The sequence below is a fragment of the Calonectris borealis genome, chromosome 5 (genome assembly GCF_964195595.1).
Source record: "Calonectris borealis chromosome 5, bCalBor7.hap1.2, whole genome shotgun sequence".
Lineage (NCBI taxonomy): Eukaryota > Metazoa > Chordata > Aves > Procellariiformes > Procellariidae > Calonectris > Calonectris borealis.
Genome location: NC_134316.1, coordinates 12,220,564 through 12,241,710, shown reverse-complemented (window position 1 = coordinate 12,241,710; position 21,147 = coordinate 12,220,564). Strand labels below are relative to the sequence as shown.

Sequence of the window (21,147 nt, the reverse complement as noted above, 5' to 3'; positions counted from 1 at the left end):
TGCCTCAATACAAGCAATGCATAGGAAATGTTTACTTGGTACAATTAGCCTGTGTACAACCTACTTCCCCTGCCCCATCTGTGGAAAAACAGCACAGCCACACCTGACAGGGTGTCAGTCACACATACATCATCTTTCTCACAAGACACATCAGGAGTCTTTGCAGGGATAAAAATAAGAACAGCAAAGAGAAATACTTGTGAGGCAAAAGGAAAGTAAAATACAGAAGTTTCCAGAGGAGTAAGCGTACAGCTTAGAAAGGACAAGAACTCAGGTGAAGGATGGGAAGGAGGAAAGTGTAAAGCACCTACTCCAGAAGCTAACGAAAACAAGAGCCTGCAGGGCTGGGAGAGGCAGAGAAGGTCCAGGACTGGAGACAAAGAGAACTTCAAGGTTACCTGCAGGTGTCTCTCCTTCTGCTTCCTTCCTACTGGTTGCCATCTTTAGCAAATTCCCTGCCACATCCTCACTGCCAGCCTTCTCCTCCGCCGCCTCTTTCCCACTAGCCACAGCCTTTAGCAATTTGCCTGCCATGGTTTTCAGTTTCCCTCTCCTCTTCGCTTCCTGCTGCTTTCTCTCCTCATGCATGGCCTTGGGCAGCATCCCTGCGTTTTCCCCGGTCATTTTCTCCCACTTGCTGCCTCTTCCCGTGAAGGCCCCCCAGGAATACTTCGTCTTCCTCATGATCCCAGAAGATCCAGATGCTTTCTGTACAGCTGGGAATACTATCAGAAAAAAACGTTAAAAACACTTCTATGCAAGGTGATCTTAGCAGCTATCTCCCAGAGAAGACATTTCTCCCCAGATTTTTTTTTTTTCCTGTGAGGCTACAGGCTTCAGCTGCCTTCAAAGAAGTCTAACCTGGTTCCTGCCCGTGCTGAGCGAGGACACTTTTATAGGCTGGCAGCCCTCTTATGTAATCCCTCTCTCTTCTAGGAAAATAATGTCAAAAACCTCATACACGATCTAACCACAAGCATTGGGGGAAAGCCAGCGGGATTTCCAGCATTTTCTAAATGACTAAAACATCCCTGCGCGCTGCCAGTTATTTCGATGACAACCCTATCAGTTTAAGGGAGTTGATTATTAATAGTTTCTATGAAGCACACATCACTTTCCACCCACCCCACGCACCAGGGCTGCACCTGAGTTCTTCCTTGGCAAGGAGTTCACGCTTGGCTTTGGAGCCAAATTTTCCCCCACCTCCCAGCAAGCCAAGAGGGAAGTAAAGCCCCAGAGAATGCGTGGTGGTTTTCATGTTTTAGCAGCTCCATTCAGAGGAGATAGAAGCAATCTCTGCCTTCTGGATTGTGCAATTTTCCAGCAACTATATATACTGTTATGTATTATTTTATATTTATACACACACACACATATGTAAATGGCATAACATTGCAGCATGTGTGCATGTGCGTGTGCATGGGTGTCCGTATGCGTATGCACACATATAGGTCTATTCACCAGCCAACGTCCACAGTGAAGAGAAAGGAGATGGATGCCCGCTTAGTGCAAGGACCTTATTGGCGAGTCCGGGGCTGCTAAAGGTTCTGACCATAAACCTCAGAACAAACTCCTACACAGAAAGTATCATTTCACTCCAGGAGCTCATGTTTAAAATAGATTTTTAAAAAGTCCCTGCACTGCTGTGAGAAAGACACTACACTTGGAGATAAGCTGAAATGCTGTTCTTACCACGCTCTCTTTGCTAGATAGTTACAAACTGGTTTTTATTTCTCCATTCCATTATTATAAAAATGAAATCAAGAACTTGAGGATTTTCACCAACTGAGGACAGAGTCTTGTATTAGCCAAGCTAATAGTACAAGCTCTATTGATTCAAAACCATACACTATTCAACAATGATTTTGCGGGGCATGAATTTAAGGGGCAATTTCCCCACAGAGCATCTGGATTATTCCGAATACGTGCATTCATCTTTCTGCATTTAACGCCTGCGGTTTCTTCCAAGATTTTCTACATTTTCGTGACAGTAAAATCCCACTAGTTTCTTACTTAGAAACCAAGTAAATGTTATGTTGTTCTAGCTCTTTTACTCAGTGCTTAATTCCACCAGCATGTTATCAGGGAGCCGTTTGATTCATTAGTAACGATAGGGAGGAGGAAATAAATACATTTCACTTGGAAGGACAAACAGAAATTCCAGCAGTGGTCATACATTTGAGCTGTCGCCAGTAGGAAATACTGAGGTTGTGAAATACAGTGTTTTCCCAGGTTGTGAAAAAAGTTGAAAATTGAGAGGCTTTATGTACATTCCATTTTGACCTTAATTTTTAATTGGCTAAAATTAAAATGTTTCCTTTGGAATATTATAGCTGCACTATATATGAATACAAGATGGAGTGAGAGGGTTAGTACTGAAGAGATGCATTCCAGGCGTGCTGAAACCCTTCAGCAATATTTTCCCATGAAAATTCCAACACAATGTGTTTATGTTTCACTTCATCAGCATTTTTCTAACAAGCCCGGCTCTAACAAAAATCATTTCCCCAGACTTCTCTGTGGAAGGAAATTGGATGTCAAAGTGCCAGTCCTGCAGGCAAGATTCTCTGCAGTATACAGATTTTGAACACAGTACAATTGCAGATCGTGCCCTAAACTGGGGCAACATGATGTATGGGAATTGCTGTATTTTCCCAGAAAGCTTCTTTCAAGGGAATACAATATGAGCCTGTGGAAAGCTGGGAGTGACTGAGCAGAGATGGATAGACTTCCTGAGGCTAAGACCATCTCTTGCTCCATGGTCCACTCAATCCACTCAATCAAAGCCATGGTAGACACTCCCCAAGATGAGAGTGTCCTCAGGGCACATCCCATCTGAGCACCGCAGCACCAACAACGCAGACCTCATCTGTTCTACCTTTAATTGTTTCACAAACCAAGGGCAATGTGTGTGTATAGGCAAAGCAGGCAGTTGCCCGGGGGAGAAGGCAGCTATGAGCACCCTACGAAGGGACAGCAAGTTGGGGTCGGCCTTTCTGACTGTGGTGCTGAGCCCGTCAGCAGCATGAGGTGATGCCCCATCCCTCCTGCTGCAGCAGGAGCAGCAATCCATCCTGCATACCTCTGCCCGCAATTACTTTCCAAAGGCAAGGGTTGAAGGATGGCGTCCCTGAGGGAGAATGCACTGTACCAGGAGAGGACGTGCCACTAAGGAGCTGCCAAAAGGCCACCAGCAGCCTGCTTTTCTGGGTCTATGAGCCTTAGCCGCACATGAGGGTGCACAGGTCTCTCCCCTCTCTCTCTAATGCTATTTTATTGCTCAGGCTAAAGTTCTGCAGCTAAAACATGGGGATGATTTGAATCTCTAGGAACACCTGCTACCACAGTGCTTCCATGAATCGTTTTATACCTAGACAAGCAAAGTCCCCAGGGAAGCTACACCTTTACAGCAGAGGAGCTGAAAAGTGTCAAGATCAAACTAGAACAAAGGTCTTTCACCAAGTGTTAACATAATGCAAAGGGATTGTTTGCTGTCCAAAACCATTGTTTTGGGCAGGGGAATTGGGGCACTGCTACATTTCACTTGCCCCTTCCATGGGCTCCTGAGCTGCCCACCCAAGGGGAGTCCTTCCAAGCAGAAAGAAGGGCAATAGGAAACCACAAGGACACAGCACCATAACAAGCACAGTTCTGCTTCTGAACAATCTCCTTTGTCAGGTGTACCGAACGACCTTCTTCTTCCTCAAAAGCCACTTCTTGGAAGCCTGCCCCTGCCCCCTCCTTCTTCCTGGTGTTTCAATGCCTCTATTTATCCACAGTGTGACGTTCTCTAGGGGGGTCATTCTCTTTCCTGCCCTGACCCTTGCTATGCTCACTGCAAAAGAGGAGCAATTTGTCTTCTCGGAACATCCCCAATGTTCAGAAGTTTCCCCCGTTGCCTGGAGCTCCTGGAAAAGCCCACAGCCTCCCCACATCACTGAGACTCTGTCTTTCTACCTTGGAAAAACTGTAACTCCTTTGTCTTTGGGATCTTTCAGTAAACAAGCGAATATCTCGCATAAATTTTTATATTGTTTCTCTGTTGACTTAACTCTATCTTGCTGCTTCCCATTTCTTTTGCCTATATAGATAAAATCTCTTCATAGTAAGTGGATTGTGTGCCTGACTTGAACAATAGCTGTTTGGTCTGGATGCTAATCGGATGAAGTCAGACTATTAGCACTTCAAATGAAATGACTTTGCAAGAGTCCAATTACATTAATATTCCAATTCCAGCAATGCAGTGATGCGTCTGCTTGCTTTGCAGGGACTCCACATGCAGTCAGGCACATACAATGGCAACTTTGTTCTCAGTAGCATCTGTTATATGAAATACACTTGAGTCCTATCAGGCGGGCTGGATGTGCAGTATCTGGAGAGAGAGATCCGTTTTTTTTCACCTCTTCTTTGTTTCCAGAATATGCTGGTACTCTCCATCACTTTGAACCAAAGGCATGAAAGATGGCAGAAAGGAATATTAATTATGATGATAAAACATGCAGACTACAGCACAGAAACATGGTGGTTCCCTAGGATATAAATCCATGCAAAAGCACTTTGTGAAGCTATGCTGTGGTCTGACATTGTGTTCCTCCACCCACACGCAGCATCTTTGATTTCATCAGCAATCAAAGAACAGCCAGACTGTATTATAAGCAAGGTAGGCTTTTTGGAGAGAGAGAAAACAAACAAACAAAACAAAAATACCTTCCCCTCCAGTTTGACATTGCAGCTGACATTGCCATAAAGGTCATATGCAAAGGTGACTTTTTTAATTGTGCAAAATTAGCTGTTTATCATTCTGTGGAAAGCATATATTTATTCTTATTTCCTCAGGATAACCCCATTTCCTAAGGAAATGAGACAATGCAGTCACAGGTTGCGTGCATCTCTCTTTCATCTGATCCCCTGCCCTAATGCACTTGAGTGGGTTTTAAGTCAGTTTTAACCAATTTTAAAGCTAGTTTTAACCAAACTGACAAAGGGTGGCTGGCACAAAATAGTACATCCTTACACACCTCATGAAAATACAAATACATGGCTGAGGAGAGAGGATAGACCTTCACTGCTCCTGCTGAGGGACAAAACACGGCATGAACTTTATTAGACATCAGAGACTCCACCCAGCAGCTCAACTGAAGGTACACAGACATGGTTTCCTTGCCTCTGTTCCTCACCAAATCCCCTGTTTACTCTCCAGCTAACCCGTGTGTGTGCAAGAGTAAATAAAGCAGCACAGATATTTAATACAAGCAACCTTTCCCATAGCAACAGCTGAAACAAAGCTGCTTCCCTTACGGTGCCTCCTCGCCCCAGGCTGCACACCCTCACCTCCCCGAGATCTGTGTTACCCCAAACAGGTCAAAAAGCTGCGAGTTTGGAGCTAGTTTGGAGCTGCCGCTGCTGCCCGATGGCCACGGTCGGAGCAAAGGGAAAGAAGGAAGTTTCTTCCTTTTTGAGTGCATTTGCTTGAGTAGCTCTTCTCTGCTCCGCCACTGATTTTCATCCCGTTTTGCGGAAGTTAATCTGAGACTCCTGTCCTGCTCTGGATTTGTCTGAAACTGGAGGAATTCATTTTATGAGGAGGGGACAGACAGATGGACTGATAGACACACAGGCTGCATGGCCCCAGCAGTTTCAGAAACCACACTAAAGAGCAGAGCTAAGAATAAGTTCCCCAAAGAACTGAATGCTGCCCCTTCCCCTGCCCTGAATATTGAACAAAACATGTTTGGACTTGATGTACAATTTGCGCTGCCTCTGTTTTCCTCCTGATTGTGAGGACCCCATTCCAAACTGACCTCAATTTTCACTTAATTAGTAACCTACTTTGCCATTCCTTTGGAACATTTTTAGCTAATTCCTGGGGATTTTGCCTAATTCTGGGTTGTTTTTTTTTTTTCAGAATGAAACAAGCATTGCTTTAAGGAAGATATTTCCCCTCTGACAACAACAACAACAATAGTAGTAATAAATAATTAAATCACACAACCCCCAAAATTTTAAAGATGAACTGTAAAAAGCCAAGCAATAGGGATGTTTGAAGTGACCCTAAAAGTCCCTGCATTAAGTCCTATCCACGTAGTAAGAGAAGAATAAAGCAATACTTCCTGAAGTAGCAGCTTAGTCTTCAGTAAAGAAACTCGGTCCAAGCTGGGAATTCCCACTCCCTGATTTTGCCCTGCAGGCCTCCAGCAAGGACTGGGGATACTGTAGTCATTGCAACTTCCTTCTGTTTTCCTTCAGCATCAGTGGAAGAGCAAGAAAAAATTATCTACCAGACAGAGTACATAGCACACAATACAGACTAGTTAAAAAAAAAGTTTCTCCAGACCACAAAAATAGGCGGTTAGGTTCAACCAAACACTGGGGTAATAAAATATTTCAAAGCAAACTTGTTAATTTTCACATATTTAATAGACTTGAGGCCCTGTTTGGAGCTAGGTTATATCTAGCTGTGGGGAGGCACAGAAATAGCCGAGAGCGGGAGGAGTGGGAGGTGGTTTCTGTGCCCCCCCCCCCCCCGCACCCAGCTCTGTCGGGAGGCCAGCGGCTGGTTTGGCATTACTGGTGTGGAGGGACAGGGGCTGCAGCCCTCAGCGTGGCACTGGCACCTGCAGGGACACGGGGAGAGGAGGGGGCCCGCGGACCCAGGTCGGAGAGGGGACGGAGCTGATGGGCTCCATCCCCTCGCCCCATGCACCCCGGTTTGGTAGAAGCCCCCCGCTGCTTGCTACAGCATGGGCTGGGCAGGACAAAGTTTCTGTAAAGGTTTGAAGGCTATTTTCCAATTTCTCTGCAGAAAAGAAGTTATCAGGGAAAGCAGCCGGCATGGAAAACATCAGGGCCGCAAAGTGAGGCAGGCTGACCAGGGCCTCCGGAGTCCTGCATGGGCAGCGGGTGAAGAAGAGATACTGTCTGACCGTGTTCTCCTACCATATATACCTCTATATAAATAACATAAACAATATATACCCCATGCCAAACTGTAAAGTATACTGCACCAAGGAGGGGTTTGAAGGACAGGCAACCTGGCCTCTCTGCCTCAAAAGGAGATCACGAAAACACAAAGGAAAAATACCCCAGAAGTAGCTTTTCACACCTTATCTCCTATTACTCAGGATCCACCCTTGTTACTTCAGCGCTCAGAAAGCCCAAGTCCTGAACTGCAGCTGAGGGAAGTGTTTCTGCCACAGAAACCACCGCAGTGCTACGGGCTGTCAGTCCGGTCACATCCCTAGAAGAGCAGCCACCCAGCAGCTTGGTTTCTAATCCTAAGAGCTACCTACAGGTAGGTCCGCCAGAGGAAAACTACAATTTAAATGCTGCTTGCTATCGTTGGAATGAAAAGACCTTTTTTAAAAAATAAATTATGGACATTGTTTGCTAGTATGGTGAAGAATGCATTACCTCAACCACCACGATGTTTCTTTTCAAGATGATCTATGATTTTATCCAGAGGGGTTTTTTTTTTGGAAAGCTTGTATTATGAATATTCCATCTCCATTTGGACAGACAAGCCTAAAATGATTTTATTCGAGTCTTTTCATTTGGCTTAGATTGACAGGATTCCTCTGTGCATTTTTTCATAGATTCTTTCCAGCAGTAAAAACTTCAGGTTAAACTTTGTAGGAAACTTCCTACACACATCTGTACCCACAGCCCTACACGGAGCAGCATATGCAGAGATCTGGGACTGAAAATCCACATTACATCGTTTGCATGTTTTTCCTGCTGCCACAAGAGGCCAGTGATTGTGTAATTTCCAGTCTCCAATGTTTCACCCCCACTGTACTGACATGGCTCCACAGGCACATCTGCCAGACACCATCTGGAGGCTAAAAATCATAACTACAGATTGGCTTCCAGGACATCCCGAGACCTCTCGGACAGGAGCTGGGCACCTCTAAATATTAACGCAAGATCAAAACTGAACCATTTCTCCACTCAACATTCATGGCAGGTATCTCTGGCTACAAACTAAGGCAGGAACACCCCACACACCTGCACTGCCAAAGGAATTGTTATATGGGATGGGGCATATTAACAAGGAAACTCAGGGCCCTTATCCTCATTGCTGAACACTCTGACACAGCAGACAGGTTATTTAGGAGAGGAGGTGAGAGAAAAGAGATCAGCTTTCGTATAGACACCCAAATAAATCACATTTTCAGAAACGCTTAGCACCTAGCATCTCTCATTTTCACTTCTGGACGGTCTGAGTGAGAACTCCGTTCCCACCTCACAGTGAGCGGGGAGCTGGTTTAGCCACTAGCCCCAGTAAAGCTCAGGATACCCAAGAAGATGCCATGTCACACTGTAAAAAGGTTCGTTTTAAAAGATTTTTGCAACCTCTAAACACTGGAGCTACAGCAAGAGGAACCCAAAAGGGTCCTAGGAGAGAGCTAATCATCCACTGAAACTGTTTCAGAAAAATACCCTGGGGAGGAACTCTGCATGAGCACAAAGAGAAGCATTAAATTTTTATCAGCATGAGTTCAGGCTGAATAAAGCAGGTCTTCCAAATACATGGTGATAAAACATTTACACTGCACCACTGTGTTTTCTTCTAAAACCAGAAAAGCATTTAGAGGAGACATGGCACTAGAAAATTCAGTACTGCTACATGATGTGGAAGCTCCCTGAGAGTCTTCAACATTTTCTGACCCCTTTTTCTCTTACAGGAATGAAAGAAATACCAACAAAGCAAGAAGTGGGCAAAACTCGGGGCGGGGCGGCGGCGGGGCATCAGATACAGGCAAGGTAAAGAAAAGGGAAGAGTATTTGTAAGGCATTCATCTGCTGCCAGTATCAGGATGTATCTCATCTTACCGTTGCTACCCACTTCTCAGCAAGGTGGAGGGAGCTCTATATAAAGATTCAGAGATACTAACCCAGCTCCCGAGAGCTGCACAACACCGACTGCCAGCACATTGGCAGTGTTCCTCTGCCACCTTCATCACAACCATTCGGCCGGCATTCATTGCTCACAATAAGTTTTTTGCTGCAAAGGAGAAAGATGTGGTCCTCGAAGAACCAAAATTAGGTAATTTGTAAGGATGTTTCTAAATTATCAAGTAAATTAAAAAAGGAATCACTATTTTTTCCCATCCTGAACAAGCATGTTATCTGTACTGTTATGACCTCAGATCTCCAGCACATGTTATTTACTGGCTGTCAAGAGCCAAGACTCTTGAAATTCAATTAATAAAAGAGGATTAAGGCCACATTCCAACAAAGGATTTAAGTAAGTGACTATTTCCTTTAGTTTCAAAGAGAATATTCAGCCTCTTAGCTGTACACATCTGTTCAGTGAGCAGGAAATAGTGGTGTGAACTGGTGTTTGTATGCTCCATGGCTACATGACAACAAATGCCTTGGAGTCAATAACGTCTGAAAATCGCACAAACTGCAAACCAATTTAATATAGCTGATCTTGACACAGCACAGAATCGTTGGATTTTAAGGCAGCTGCCTTGGAGCTTGTTTGTTTGAATGAATGGGTTTTTAATGGTATTTTCTGCACAAGGTTTTAACAGGGAGCTTCCAAACCCAATAATGGTTACGTGTTCACTGAGGTCTCCTTGGCTGTTACCACATTCTTCACATTAAATACACCTTAGGTGGGCAAAATGGGTAAAATGACAGCAAAATATAAGCTTTCATGCTCAAAACCTGTTTTACATCAGGAAAAAGAAGACTGCACTGATTTTGTTGATGAGAATAAGAAGATGAACTGGGCACTCCCTAGCCCTGATTCCTACTAACCTTACCCTGGGTAACCATCTAGGTCTACACAAACGGAAAGCCAAAGAGCTGTAAAATATCTTCTGGATCAAAATGGCTATGGATCCCACTTTGTACAAGTGGGACCTGAGTCCTTCATGTCTGCAGTTGCCTTCCCCCACCCTTTGCATGTGTAAATACAACTGAGAAAAAGCATATTAATGTTTTCTCTCCTCTTGCTTCCCAGTCTTGTGGGGTCATCACACACAGATACATCAGTAACCCCAAGCTGGGTACCCCAAACTGGTTGCAAGAAGAAGAAGATGTACCTTGTGATATTAATTTATTCTAACATTTTTGGAAGGGAAGAGATATTGATATGTATGGCAGGTACTGACTGATATTTAAAACCTTTGGCATCACCATATGTGCCTGGAAATAACTGCCAGTGCTATTAGTTGCTGTCATTGATGACAGCATGTAAATGACTATCTAATCTGCATATACAATTAAATAATTAGATGCCATATGCAAGAGCAGTTATTTATAGGTGCAGAATCAGAGAAAAAATTTAAGCCCCATCTTCATAACGTATCATTTCACGAATCAGATCCTCTTGAACACAGGTACAGATCTTCATTACTGAGTGCCCCATCTTAGGTTAAAAAAAGCATTAAAAAATCACAATTAATATTTCATATTATTGATTTTCCCCTGTGATGCACTGAATCAGTAATGCCTGCATCTAGTCTGCTGGCAGGAAGCTATAGCTGCCATCCATAAAATGCCTGTCAACTTTAGGAGCTCATTATGAACAAAACAAGCCAGGAAAAAACCCCGTCCTGCTGAAGGCCCGTCCACTGCGTTCAATGAAGGCTTGATCTATTCTTACGAACAGCTGACCTAGATTCTCTGCCTGAATGAGAGCATTTCCCAGCATCGAGGCTGTTCAGAGAGTCAGAAATTCATGTATCGCTTATCATGAGAGGGGAGAAAAAAAAGATACAATCTTAAGGGAAAGCGATGGCATCCGTTAGTCATAAAAGAGCTTTATCCATATCCACACAAAGCACTCCCGAACATGCTTCTGTTCTCATTTCAGAGACTGGAAAGGACTGCAGCCCTCATTTCAGCACACGCAGCAGGCCAGGCAGCCCCAGCTCCATGGAGAGGCTGAGATGTGCCAAAGCCGTGGAGGACACGACCGCGCAGCGGGGTGGCCAGCTTGCCGCGCCTGAGCCACCCGCAGCTTTCCGGCAGCTCAGGGGCAGCTCCTGCCCCTGGGCTGCCGGCAGCGAGGCTGTGCTGGATCAAGGACTGCTGGTTCACGTCATGGCAAGAGGAAATAAGTCAGTGAGGTCTGTGAGCCCTACAGGTCGCAACGGGATCCAGCTGCAGACACAGTGCAGCTGCACACTGCAACATCCATCACCCCTGGGAAGCTAGGGGGGCCTTGACGAGGCAATGCCATGTCCTACCGATGAACCACATAGGACACTTTTCCATCTGCCAGTTCTTCAAGAGATGGGAAGCGCATCCTGTGGCACTCAATAATGTAAAGATGGTGGTATGTAGCTCAGAGTGACAGAAAGGCTGGTCAGCCCTGCAGTAAGGACCTCCAAGACCTTTTCTTCCTGCCTCGCTACTGATCCATTTTGTCTACAATCACGTTCCTCATCTCCCTGAGATCCTAGTGGGCTCCTCCATTAGCCAGGCCCAGTAACCTTTCATATTAACCAATATGATACTCACCAGACCGATGTTCAGGGGACTCTGAGGGTGTCCATCTCTGTGAGGGATGCCAGCTTGATGCCAGCCCTTGATAGCTGCTGTCACTGCTGTCACTGACGCTGAGCTGCCCACAGGCAGCAGGTCCAGCTCCAGGCCAGCACCCAAGCAGCATCTCCCCAGGTGGGATGAGAAGGAGCTGGAAGGCAGGGGCTACTGCAAGACACTCCCAGGCCCACCAAGGTACACCTCCCACCCCAGGGCTATGCTGCACTGCTGGCCACAGGGACAAGGACAGGAGCGCAGACCGAGTCCCTCGGGTGGGCAGGAGCTGGGTAGTCAAGGGAGGTTTCCTTTGATACCAAAATGTTTTGATCTGCCTCACAGATGGAGACAGGAAACTAAATTCACATGCATAAATTCAGGTGCTCTCATCACAGAGATATTCTGCCCTTTCCCCAGACATGAACATCCTGGACTGACTCTACAGAAGAGGACTTCTGCTCATGCAGATCCTCACTGACTGCACCACATAGGCACAACCCACATGCCCAGCCCACGCAGAAGGCAAGCGACTGCTGTGGGCCATGCTGCCAGCAAGCATCCCCCCTTCCCCTCTTCCCTGAAACCTCCAGAGGGGCCACCGAGAGGAGAATATAAGATCTAATTAACCACCTCTCAATTCAGATCTGGTTCAGCAAATGCAAATACCGCATCAGGCAATTGGCTTTTCCTCACCAACTTATTTTTTGCATGTGGACAACATGCAAACTAGGTCAGTATTATTCCTACCGAAACACTCGCTATGAGGGTTATTTTTAGAAAACCATGTGATTGTCTGACTTTTATTTATGAGAGCACAGAAAGATCCACTGTATATTTTCCTGTCTATCTTGTTTGGGGTGGTTTGGTTTTTTAGTTCTTTGGGTGGGTTACTGAGATCTCAGGCCTCTTTTTAAAAGGCAAAGTCAGACTCAATCAAGAGACTTTGCAGATTGCATGCCTTGGCAGCGAACAAAAAAAACCACATACAGCGATGAGCAAACCAAACCAGACAAGAGCACGGAGAGGCTATGAAAAGGCAAGACAGTGATACAGGTAACAAGGGATAAGGATATGGAGCAGAAAAGGTGTCAGGGGGTTATGGGAGGTGGGAAATCAGGCAGAGTTTGAAGGATGATAGAAAACACTGCACTTAGATCTTCATAACTCCTGCAAGGGTAGACCCAAGATCTCAGCAGCTAGACAAAAGTCAGCAGGAGAGCCAAGTTTAGCAACGGAAAACTTGTCCAGAGGTTCAAGTTTATTTTCTGAGACCTCTTCTTACCTCCTTGGCACAAACAAATCAACTCAAGGCAACAAAATCCTGTACCAACTTTTCATTCAGCAGGTTAGTGGTCACAACCCCAGTTGAGATCCATCAGACAACCAAGCTAGGGTGGATCCCCTCAAGGGGGAGAGGGCCCCTATGGCTGGGACCTAACAGGGACCCTCTGTGTCCAGGTCTCTACCTGCCTGGTTTTCATTTGGTCTCTCTGGGGAATCCAGAGTCTTTGCCCAGTGCGTGAGTTAACAGGCGATTCAAGATCTGGGGATGTGAATCCTTTTACTAACCTTGCATGGCCAGTGTGAAGAAGTCTACATCTCTGCTGATAATCCAGCCTGCTTTTATAACCAGAAAAAAGGCACAGGCATAGCCAGTGCCCTTCCTCTCAAGTGAATGTAGACATCTAAAACAGGCCAGTCAAGCAGCATACCAGCACTGCCTAATTCTCTCCATCAACAATAAAAGGAATTCAGAATGACTAGCTCAGATGTCGATGTATGTATTTCAGAGCAGATGAACCATAGCCTAAACTTCCAGAAATCAACCATCACAAAAAGTGTCATAAACTAGTCCCCAGGCCCACAGATCTTCTGAGTTCCCACTCACATGACAAAATTCAGATGTGTATGGTCTACGAGGGCAGAGGGTCACTTGTATGGCTGATGAGCCCCATGCCTTTATGGGCTGCATATCTGGCAACGGCCCCAGCAGAAGTTGCTTGCTGGGGCAAGTCATCTCGGCAAGAGGGGAGCCCCGCATGGGAATCCTGCTTGCCCCCCTCCCCAGGACACCACCACTAGCCAGGGCTTCTGCACGGCTGGGAGACACTGCTGGCTCTTGGCTTCAAAAGCGTGCAAGCAACATTGGATTTTGCTGCTGAAAGGACAAAAGCATGGGGACAGGCTGCTCCTGCCACAAGGGAAAGGGAAGGGGTTGAGCTGGCTGGGAGAGCCTGGTGCTTGCTGACACCTTTTCTGCCTCTCCCTATGCGCAGGAACTGCTGCCCCAAGAACCAGGGCCCTTTTGGGGCCCCAACTGCCTCTTTGGCTGCATACACTCAGATTCAGAAAAGCTGTTTTCACCTGTCCTTTCTAATTGATCTCAAGCCCTGAAGCTCCCACCCCTCCCCTCCGAGGGAGGCGGCCTGCCTCCCTGAGCTAACTGCTAGTACCGTCCAGGTGACTCCCTCCAAAAAGAACGAACTTCAAAAGAAACAAGATAAGCAGAGACAAAGACGACTGGACCAGATACAACTCAACTTCCAACTACAAACACACATTTCTTTCTCCAGCAAAGACCACATTGTCACAGAGCATTAGGTATACACTGAAGATAAAGCTACACAAGCTACATCCTCCTCGCAGGGCAGGCAACTGTAGATTTTCCTGCAAACAGAAACGGCACAAATGAATGGGGGAAAAGGCAGGGATCTGGCTAGGCCATCTTACAGCTTGGGAACTCAGCTCTGTGTTTCAGGGGTGGTGACTGAGAATCACATGCAGGGATGCTGTGACAACAACAGGGTTGTTTTAAGAACAATGGACATGTCCTGCAAACTTGCTGGAATGGCTTGGGTGATACAGGCTGGCTGGAGGATCAGCCATGCATCGCTGTGTCATCATCTAACACTGCTATGCCACATGATGCTAACATTACTCCCAGGGAAACCAGTGGTTTTGGATAAAAGTCATGAAGACGAATTCTTATACCCCACACTTTCCATTTTTTTTCCATCCCTCATATAAGACTCACACGTGGGTCACTTCTGCTACCTATCATCTGCAACACATCACATGTGATGTTGCACTGAATTTTCTCGAAATACTTTTTTGGGTCCAATTCATACAAAAACAAAATGTACTTTATCAGCCACTGACACGTGTATTCTCTATCTTGTTAAAACCAGCAAACTAATACTGCCTTGAAAAAGAACCAAAGGCAGCAATTATTCACTGCACTCATTAGTAGCAAGAACTCCTTTCCAGCCATTTCAGTTACGCTCCTGAAATTACGCAGTTAGTTGTTGGTGCCAGATTCCCATTTATCTCAAGAGCCTTTTGTAACAACAACAAACAATAGCTGCTTCTTCATTTATCAGGCTTCCCATAAGAGGAAGAACTCATGTTACAAAGGAAGGGCCACATAATCGTGCCTACTACCTCAAGGTACATGGGACTTTCACAAGTCCCTTAGAAATTTCAGTATACACAACACCTAGGAGAGTTATGAGCAGCCCAAGGAAAACAGTCTGATCTCGGTAACAGAAGTAGTACTCATGAGTGCAGGACAATAGGCACAGGTGGGCAGGCGAACAAAAAGCAGAAGGAGAAGTGTAATGGGAGCCAGGTTATCAGCTGTCACGTAACGAGAGAGCTGGTCCAGGTCAGCTCTGTCACCCACCAGCACCATGCACTGTGTCACTGAACTTCATGGAGCCACCCCAGAAGATGAAACTGTTGCAGAGGTGAGAAATGCAACGCCTCCATTTCTGCTAATCAGAAAGCCCGAGTCCCTTCCTCTAAGCTGAAGTGATGTTGCCCTCGCTGCTCCATTTCCTCACAAGCGACATGCATGCGTTATTGCAGTGCAAAGCTTTTGTGAGAGCAGATTCAGGGTTACATCAGACTGGCACACACAAGACAATCCTGAATTCCCTCATTCTTTAAACATGCTTTCTTTGTGTTTTTTTCACAAGCATGAAATGAAGACTTTGTGTCTTATTCAGGGAGGGTAATTTTTTACTTAAGACGGCCTGCTAGTGCCATGAATTTCACATGACAGAAGCTCCATCCCACAACATCCTTAAACCTCTCCTCGTTAGTCAGCAGGGCTCTGATCCTTCAGCCAGGAGATGTGGCACCTCCCACCGGGACCCCTGGCGTGAGGGCTGAGTCATGTCGTTCACAAGCATATCCCTTCTCCCTGCCGAAACACAGCCTGCCCTGAAGCATCGCCTTAGAGACCTTCCCGGGAGACAGATCTGCTGCATCAGCTCCTCCTCCCAATGCCTCCCCCAGAAACTCCCCCCCACGCAGGCTGTTTGGAGATACACAGATGTGAGCAGAGGGTGGGCAGGTCTAGCGGAGCACCCTATCTGCTCCAAGGCCTCTGGAGGTCGCAGATAAGCAAACACAGGCAAGGGCAATGCAAAGGGTATAGATATATAAGCAAAACAAGACAGACAGCGGATGAGACGTACCTTCCCACGATTTTGGGTCTACTGCAGGACTGTTGACGTCTGTAGAGCTATGCCTGGTAATAAGTGTTCAGAAAGGCCAGCTTTTACAGTAAACTAACCATATTCAACTCTCAATTAGTCATGGAAGATTAGCTGGGTTGGGGATTAACCAGACACTTCCTCCCCATAGCAACCATGGCTACACCACCATGCCACCGCACACATAACACAGGGCACACAAGCCTCTGGGCCGTGCCCCACTTGGACCCCAGCAGGTTAAAGCTGTCCCTGCTCAGCACAGAAACCGGCAGGCTTGTTACAAGCCTTTCACAGGTAGAAGACCTGAATATGTTCTTATCCCCTAACTAACACATAGCCTGTACTAGCCAGCATCTGGTTTTATCTAGGTTACCCCATCTCACATTGTCTTCTGACAGGCTGAAGCTGACAATATCTAAGTGAACCAGCCAACGCTAAAACAAGAACATGCCGCGTAGTCTGCAAAAGCTGTCCCAAGCATTAGGCAGCTGGTGTGCTGACACCGTTGCCTATGTGCTCAGTAACGATGTCTCACTGTTTCTTTGTGCTCCCTTACCCATCTCTTTCCATCTGTTGTTCCATGTCTTCTATTTCGATTGTATGCAGGGCTTTCTGTTAGCACCTAAGAGATAACCTGTGGCAGGGCACCACAAAATCGGTCTGATCAATTCCCGTGAGTAATTAGTGAATTGGAGTTGACGTTGTACAGGGATGTGTGTATGAATGGGTTAAGCATGGTGTGTCTGGATGGAAAACGTGACTCAGAAGTGTTACTAACATTATTCTTTCTCATGTCCATAATCCTAAGTAAGAAATGGAAGAAATGGAGTGGGTAGAAAAAGACAGAAAGGCAAGGAGACAGCAGGCTGGCGGGCAAGAATCTCTCAAATACAAATGCACTAAATTACGGGTACACAGATCAGATGCTGAGAAGAGCTGAGCATCTGCAACTCCTACACATATTCTCATTTCTTCTTTTATAGCTATTAACTTTGCATGCTTCTCCATTTTGTTTTTGCTTCATCTTTCACATACATAGACCAAGACTTGGATCTTATCTTCATGTATCCCAGTGACTTGCTGGCACGTCATGTGCACACACAGCTACACCCACAGGTCAAGGCATCTCTTTCATTGCCTTCTGTACATGATGATAGTGCAACTATGCTGGTCACCAGGACAACAGTCACAGCCTGTCAAACTGATAAGAAGTTGGTCGGCTGGGTTCATGCTCTGAGAGAGCGTAAGACCGAGGCAATAAATGTAATACACAGCAGTGAACTGCAAATGGCATTTGATTTTCCCCTTAGGGAGTTGGAATGAGAACGAACATGAGAGCAACAAAGAAAGAAGAGGGTCTGAAGAGAAGAGGTTTGCTGTTTAACTTTTAAAGCTCCACAGTTAATGGGAAATGGGAAAGATTCAAGTAAGACACACGATTAGGAGCTCAAACATGGGGCTTATCTCAGCCCTCCCATGCAAAGGGAGTGGTTTTGAGCCACATAGTCCCAAATCTCCAAAAGTGACCAAAGCTACTGTCATGCCAACAGGCTCAGAGGTTGTCCCTGCTGGACACCAAAGTAAGAGGCGACTAAAAGAAATAAGCATTACATTCCAGGCATTCTCTGTTGCTAGAATTGCCTCTCACTGACAGCAGCCAGGACTGCTAAAGGACCGTACTACCTCATGCCAACACCCAAGGTGTCTCCTGGTTGGACCTGAACCCACTGCAAGAGGAGGAAGCTACCTCTTCCCACAAAACAGCCCCACCAAACAGCGCCGAGCTGAATCCAGAATTGGGGCGTGCCATTCAAGAAAACTATTTTGCCAAACAGGCATTTGGTCGAGTTGTAAATCCAATCTTTTGAATGCTGCCAAAGTTCAGGGAAACACAGAACTGATATCTCTCATGTTCAGTCTTACGGCTTCAAGGCCCACAGTCCCACCATTTTGCCAGTGCAGAAATAGATATGAAAGACAGTCTGAAAAGAAAATCAGTTGTAACTGGAACTCAGGTCCATTTTATCATGTTATCTATAGACTATGGCAGGGGGAATGTTATAGACAGAATTTATCAAAGTGGTAAAGCCTTGTCAGAACAAGAAGGAATTGTGAATATCCAGGTGAAGTCAAAGAACTCTGATAAGACTATTCCTCATAAAACTGGTAATAAACGCTGTCCTGTCTCTTTGAGGGATACTCACGGACACACCAGGGCTTCTGCCAGAGCAAGGCTTGCATTAGCTGTGCTCAAAATAAGGTCTGGAAATGCAGGTCACAGTGGGCAAGCTCTAATCTAAATGGGAACAAGGGGGCAATACAAATACTGTCATGCTGTATGACATGGGATCAGGCAGACACACCAGCCATTGCTAAAGGGGTAGGTGATGGTTAAAGGTCTCCTCCCCACCTCTGCTCCCTGCTCCTTCCTAGACACAGAGGAAGAACTTCAGCTTCTTTCTCCTGTCTCCCAGCTGTGATTCAGCAGTGAATGATCTTGTTAGAAAGGTGCCCCAGCATTCAGACACCCTCTCTATCCCCCAGCCTGCACATTAGGGAGAGGGGAACGGCAAAGCTGGCTGCACAAATATCTCTGCTTGTCTGGGCCTGAGATATACACAATGGTCAAACACATTCAAGGCTTTTCTAAGCACAACAAAGCAATGCCAAGAAACAGAAAAATGTCATCAAGGCCACATAGGTGGGTTTTTTGCATTTGTTCTGCATCTCAGTCAAAACAGGCAGGCATAATGCAGGGAGACAAAGAGGCCTTTCTCAGCAAGCAGTGTGGCATGCACTCCTAGGTCACCTCAAGCGGCTGTCCGTCTGCCCAGTCCCCTTTCCCCTGTTTTGGTTGTAGCTGCATCCTTTCTGTATCAAGATGTGGATACTTAATGCATGCTGACCTTTGCCCTCAGCTACAAGCTGTTTCTGCTTAGCTAATGCTTTTCTTGGCAGGCTCAGCCAGGCAAGCCAGAGTTCAGTTTGCACCCCGATTAGCTGAAGCACAGCTGACTGGCTCTGGGAAATGCTGCAGAGATATGGCCAAAATGAACTGAAGTCACTTACATGGAGCTGCAAATTGCTCTGGGTTGGTACGCGGCCAGTTTGATTCTGGCCCATGACCGGGCATCCAGCCACATCCAAAGGACAAATCAAAATAAACAAACCAGGAGTTTCTTCTAGCGACATATTATGAAGAGATTTTCAAAGCAGGATTTAAGAACAGAATCCTGTCTGTCCTTAATGCCTTAGCATGGACTGTGCACAATGACAGACCTTCTAAAAAGCTTTAAACACAGTTAGTGTTAAGTGGGAAATGGGCAAGATACAAGACACAGGACAAGAGTTAAGATACATAGGGCCTTTCACAGCTCTGGCACAGCTCTCCCATGCAAGTGATGCATGCCAAGCTTTCAAAAGTGGTCAGAGCGAATGGCTGAAGCTTAGCTGGTCCTGAGTAAAGGCTTAAGCATTCGACTTCATTTTATCTGATATTTTCATTTATTTGTTCAGAAGCAGCCATTAGTCAGCGCTCCATGAAAGAGACTGCTATGGGAAACCCATGACTAACAACTCTCCTTTGATTCACTTGTTCTCATTAGCAGGTTTTTTGGAAGAATATATTGCACAGCTTCTTGTGCAATAGCCCTGTGCAGAGTCCATGGATGTAGGGAGACGGACCTCCCCGATACTGATCACGTCTTCCAAAGATCTCTCAGCAGAAATACGTAGATTGGAATTGCTATGGCAAACACAACGCTGTTTGCAGATCTGAAGCACAATAAGTAAACAGGCAGAAAACAGGCAAATCTGCCACAACCCAAAGTAAGCTACAGAGCTGCCTCTTTAAGACCTTTGCTAGGGTAAGAGAAGATGTTACTGAGTGGTTTACTCCGTAACAGGGGATAAGGAGGTTTGTGCTGACTCTCAAGCAACCTAGCTAGCAGGCTGTGACTTGGCAGCCCACCGCTAGTTTGCCCGCTTCCCTGCCGCTCCAGGAATTGAGTAAGCTGCGAGCGATCTGCCTGCACACGTCACAGCATATGCCTCCCGTGCACCAGAATTAGCACGCTGCCAGACAAGGTACAGGGGCCAAGTCGTTCACCCTCCTGCCCACCCAAGCGTTTTGCAGGGTGCAGAATGCAGTAGCTCGGGACTCTCTGCAGAGGAAGCAGTGGGACTCCCTCACATCTGCGAGGACAGACATTTCAGGCTTCATCTGTATGACTCAGCTGTTCACTGCAAGTCTCTGTGAGAGCAGAGTGGCACTGAGATTCACAATTTGTTATCTATAAAATGAAAAGAAGTTTTGTTAAACATGTACTAGTAAACATCCTCCAGAGCACATAGACTTGCTCAGAGACTTACCCTCGCAGCAGATAGACTAAACTATTAAAACCCCTTGCCGCAGCACTCCTTGTCTCAGTGCACCAGGAAAAAAAGCAAGCAGGGAAAATAAGGGCCTTCTTTAGCCACAGTAGGTGCTACTAATCAAAAGAATCAGACATCTACAAACTAAAAATAACCATTTATAAGCATGCATCTTTGAAGACAGAAGTACTATATCTATATGGCATGATCAGGGATAAGTGCACAAAGCCACTAGCAGGAAAGACATCCCAGAAGTAAAGTAAGTTAAACCAGTACATTATCCACTGGTATAAAATGGTGTATCCATGGACTTGAATGAGCTCACAAGCATTTACATATGACCTTCAAGATCCCACCTGCACCCACACACCCTCCCTGACTTCATCTAGAACAGAGAATCCATCCATCACCTAGTCATCCATTAATCCATCGACTGTGCAAACAATCAGAAACGAGAGGAGCTGTGTATTTATTACACATTTCTGAATAAGTCATGCCCAATATCTAGGGCAAACAATACATTAAACCCTAAAGAACCCTTTGAAAGCTTTTTGCCTCCTGGAGACAACAATGAAAAAGTAACATGATAGAAAGGGAACAGTAAATCATTCATGAGAATGATTAAAAACAAACTGTGGGTGAGGTGCAGCAAAACAACACTGAAAACAGCCAGTGTAATCTTCTTGAGTGTCTCTGGAGGGTGGAGTGGTTGTGAGCAACTTTAAGAAGACCATTTTGTGTTCTGTAGTGCAGAGAAGACGTAGCAGATACAAAA

At 45.8% G+C, this 21,147-nt stretch overlaps 1 protein-coding gene across 1 annotated transcript in view; it reads right to left on the bottom strand.

The window, feature by feature from the left end:
- Positions 1-18,979, bottom strand: part of LOC142082703 (uncharacterized) — a 42,632-nt gene extending 23,653 nt beyond the window's left edge. Inside the window, exons 1-4 of the mRNA XM_075151017.1 lie at positions 18,905-18,979; positions 16,555-16,632; positions 15,981-16,033; positions 399-725 (exon numbers count right to left, since the gene is read on the bottom strand). Of these exons, the coding sequence (XP_075007118.1) occupies positions 399-725; positions 15,981-16,033; positions 16,555-16,580 (406 nt within the window). The 5' untranslated portion in view covers positions 16,581-16,632; positions 18,905-18,979. The remainder of the gene's footprint in view (positions 1-398; positions 726-15,980; positions 16,034-16,554; positions 16,633-18,904) is intronic.
- Between the last annotated feature and the right edge of the window lie 2,168 nt (positions 18,980-21,147).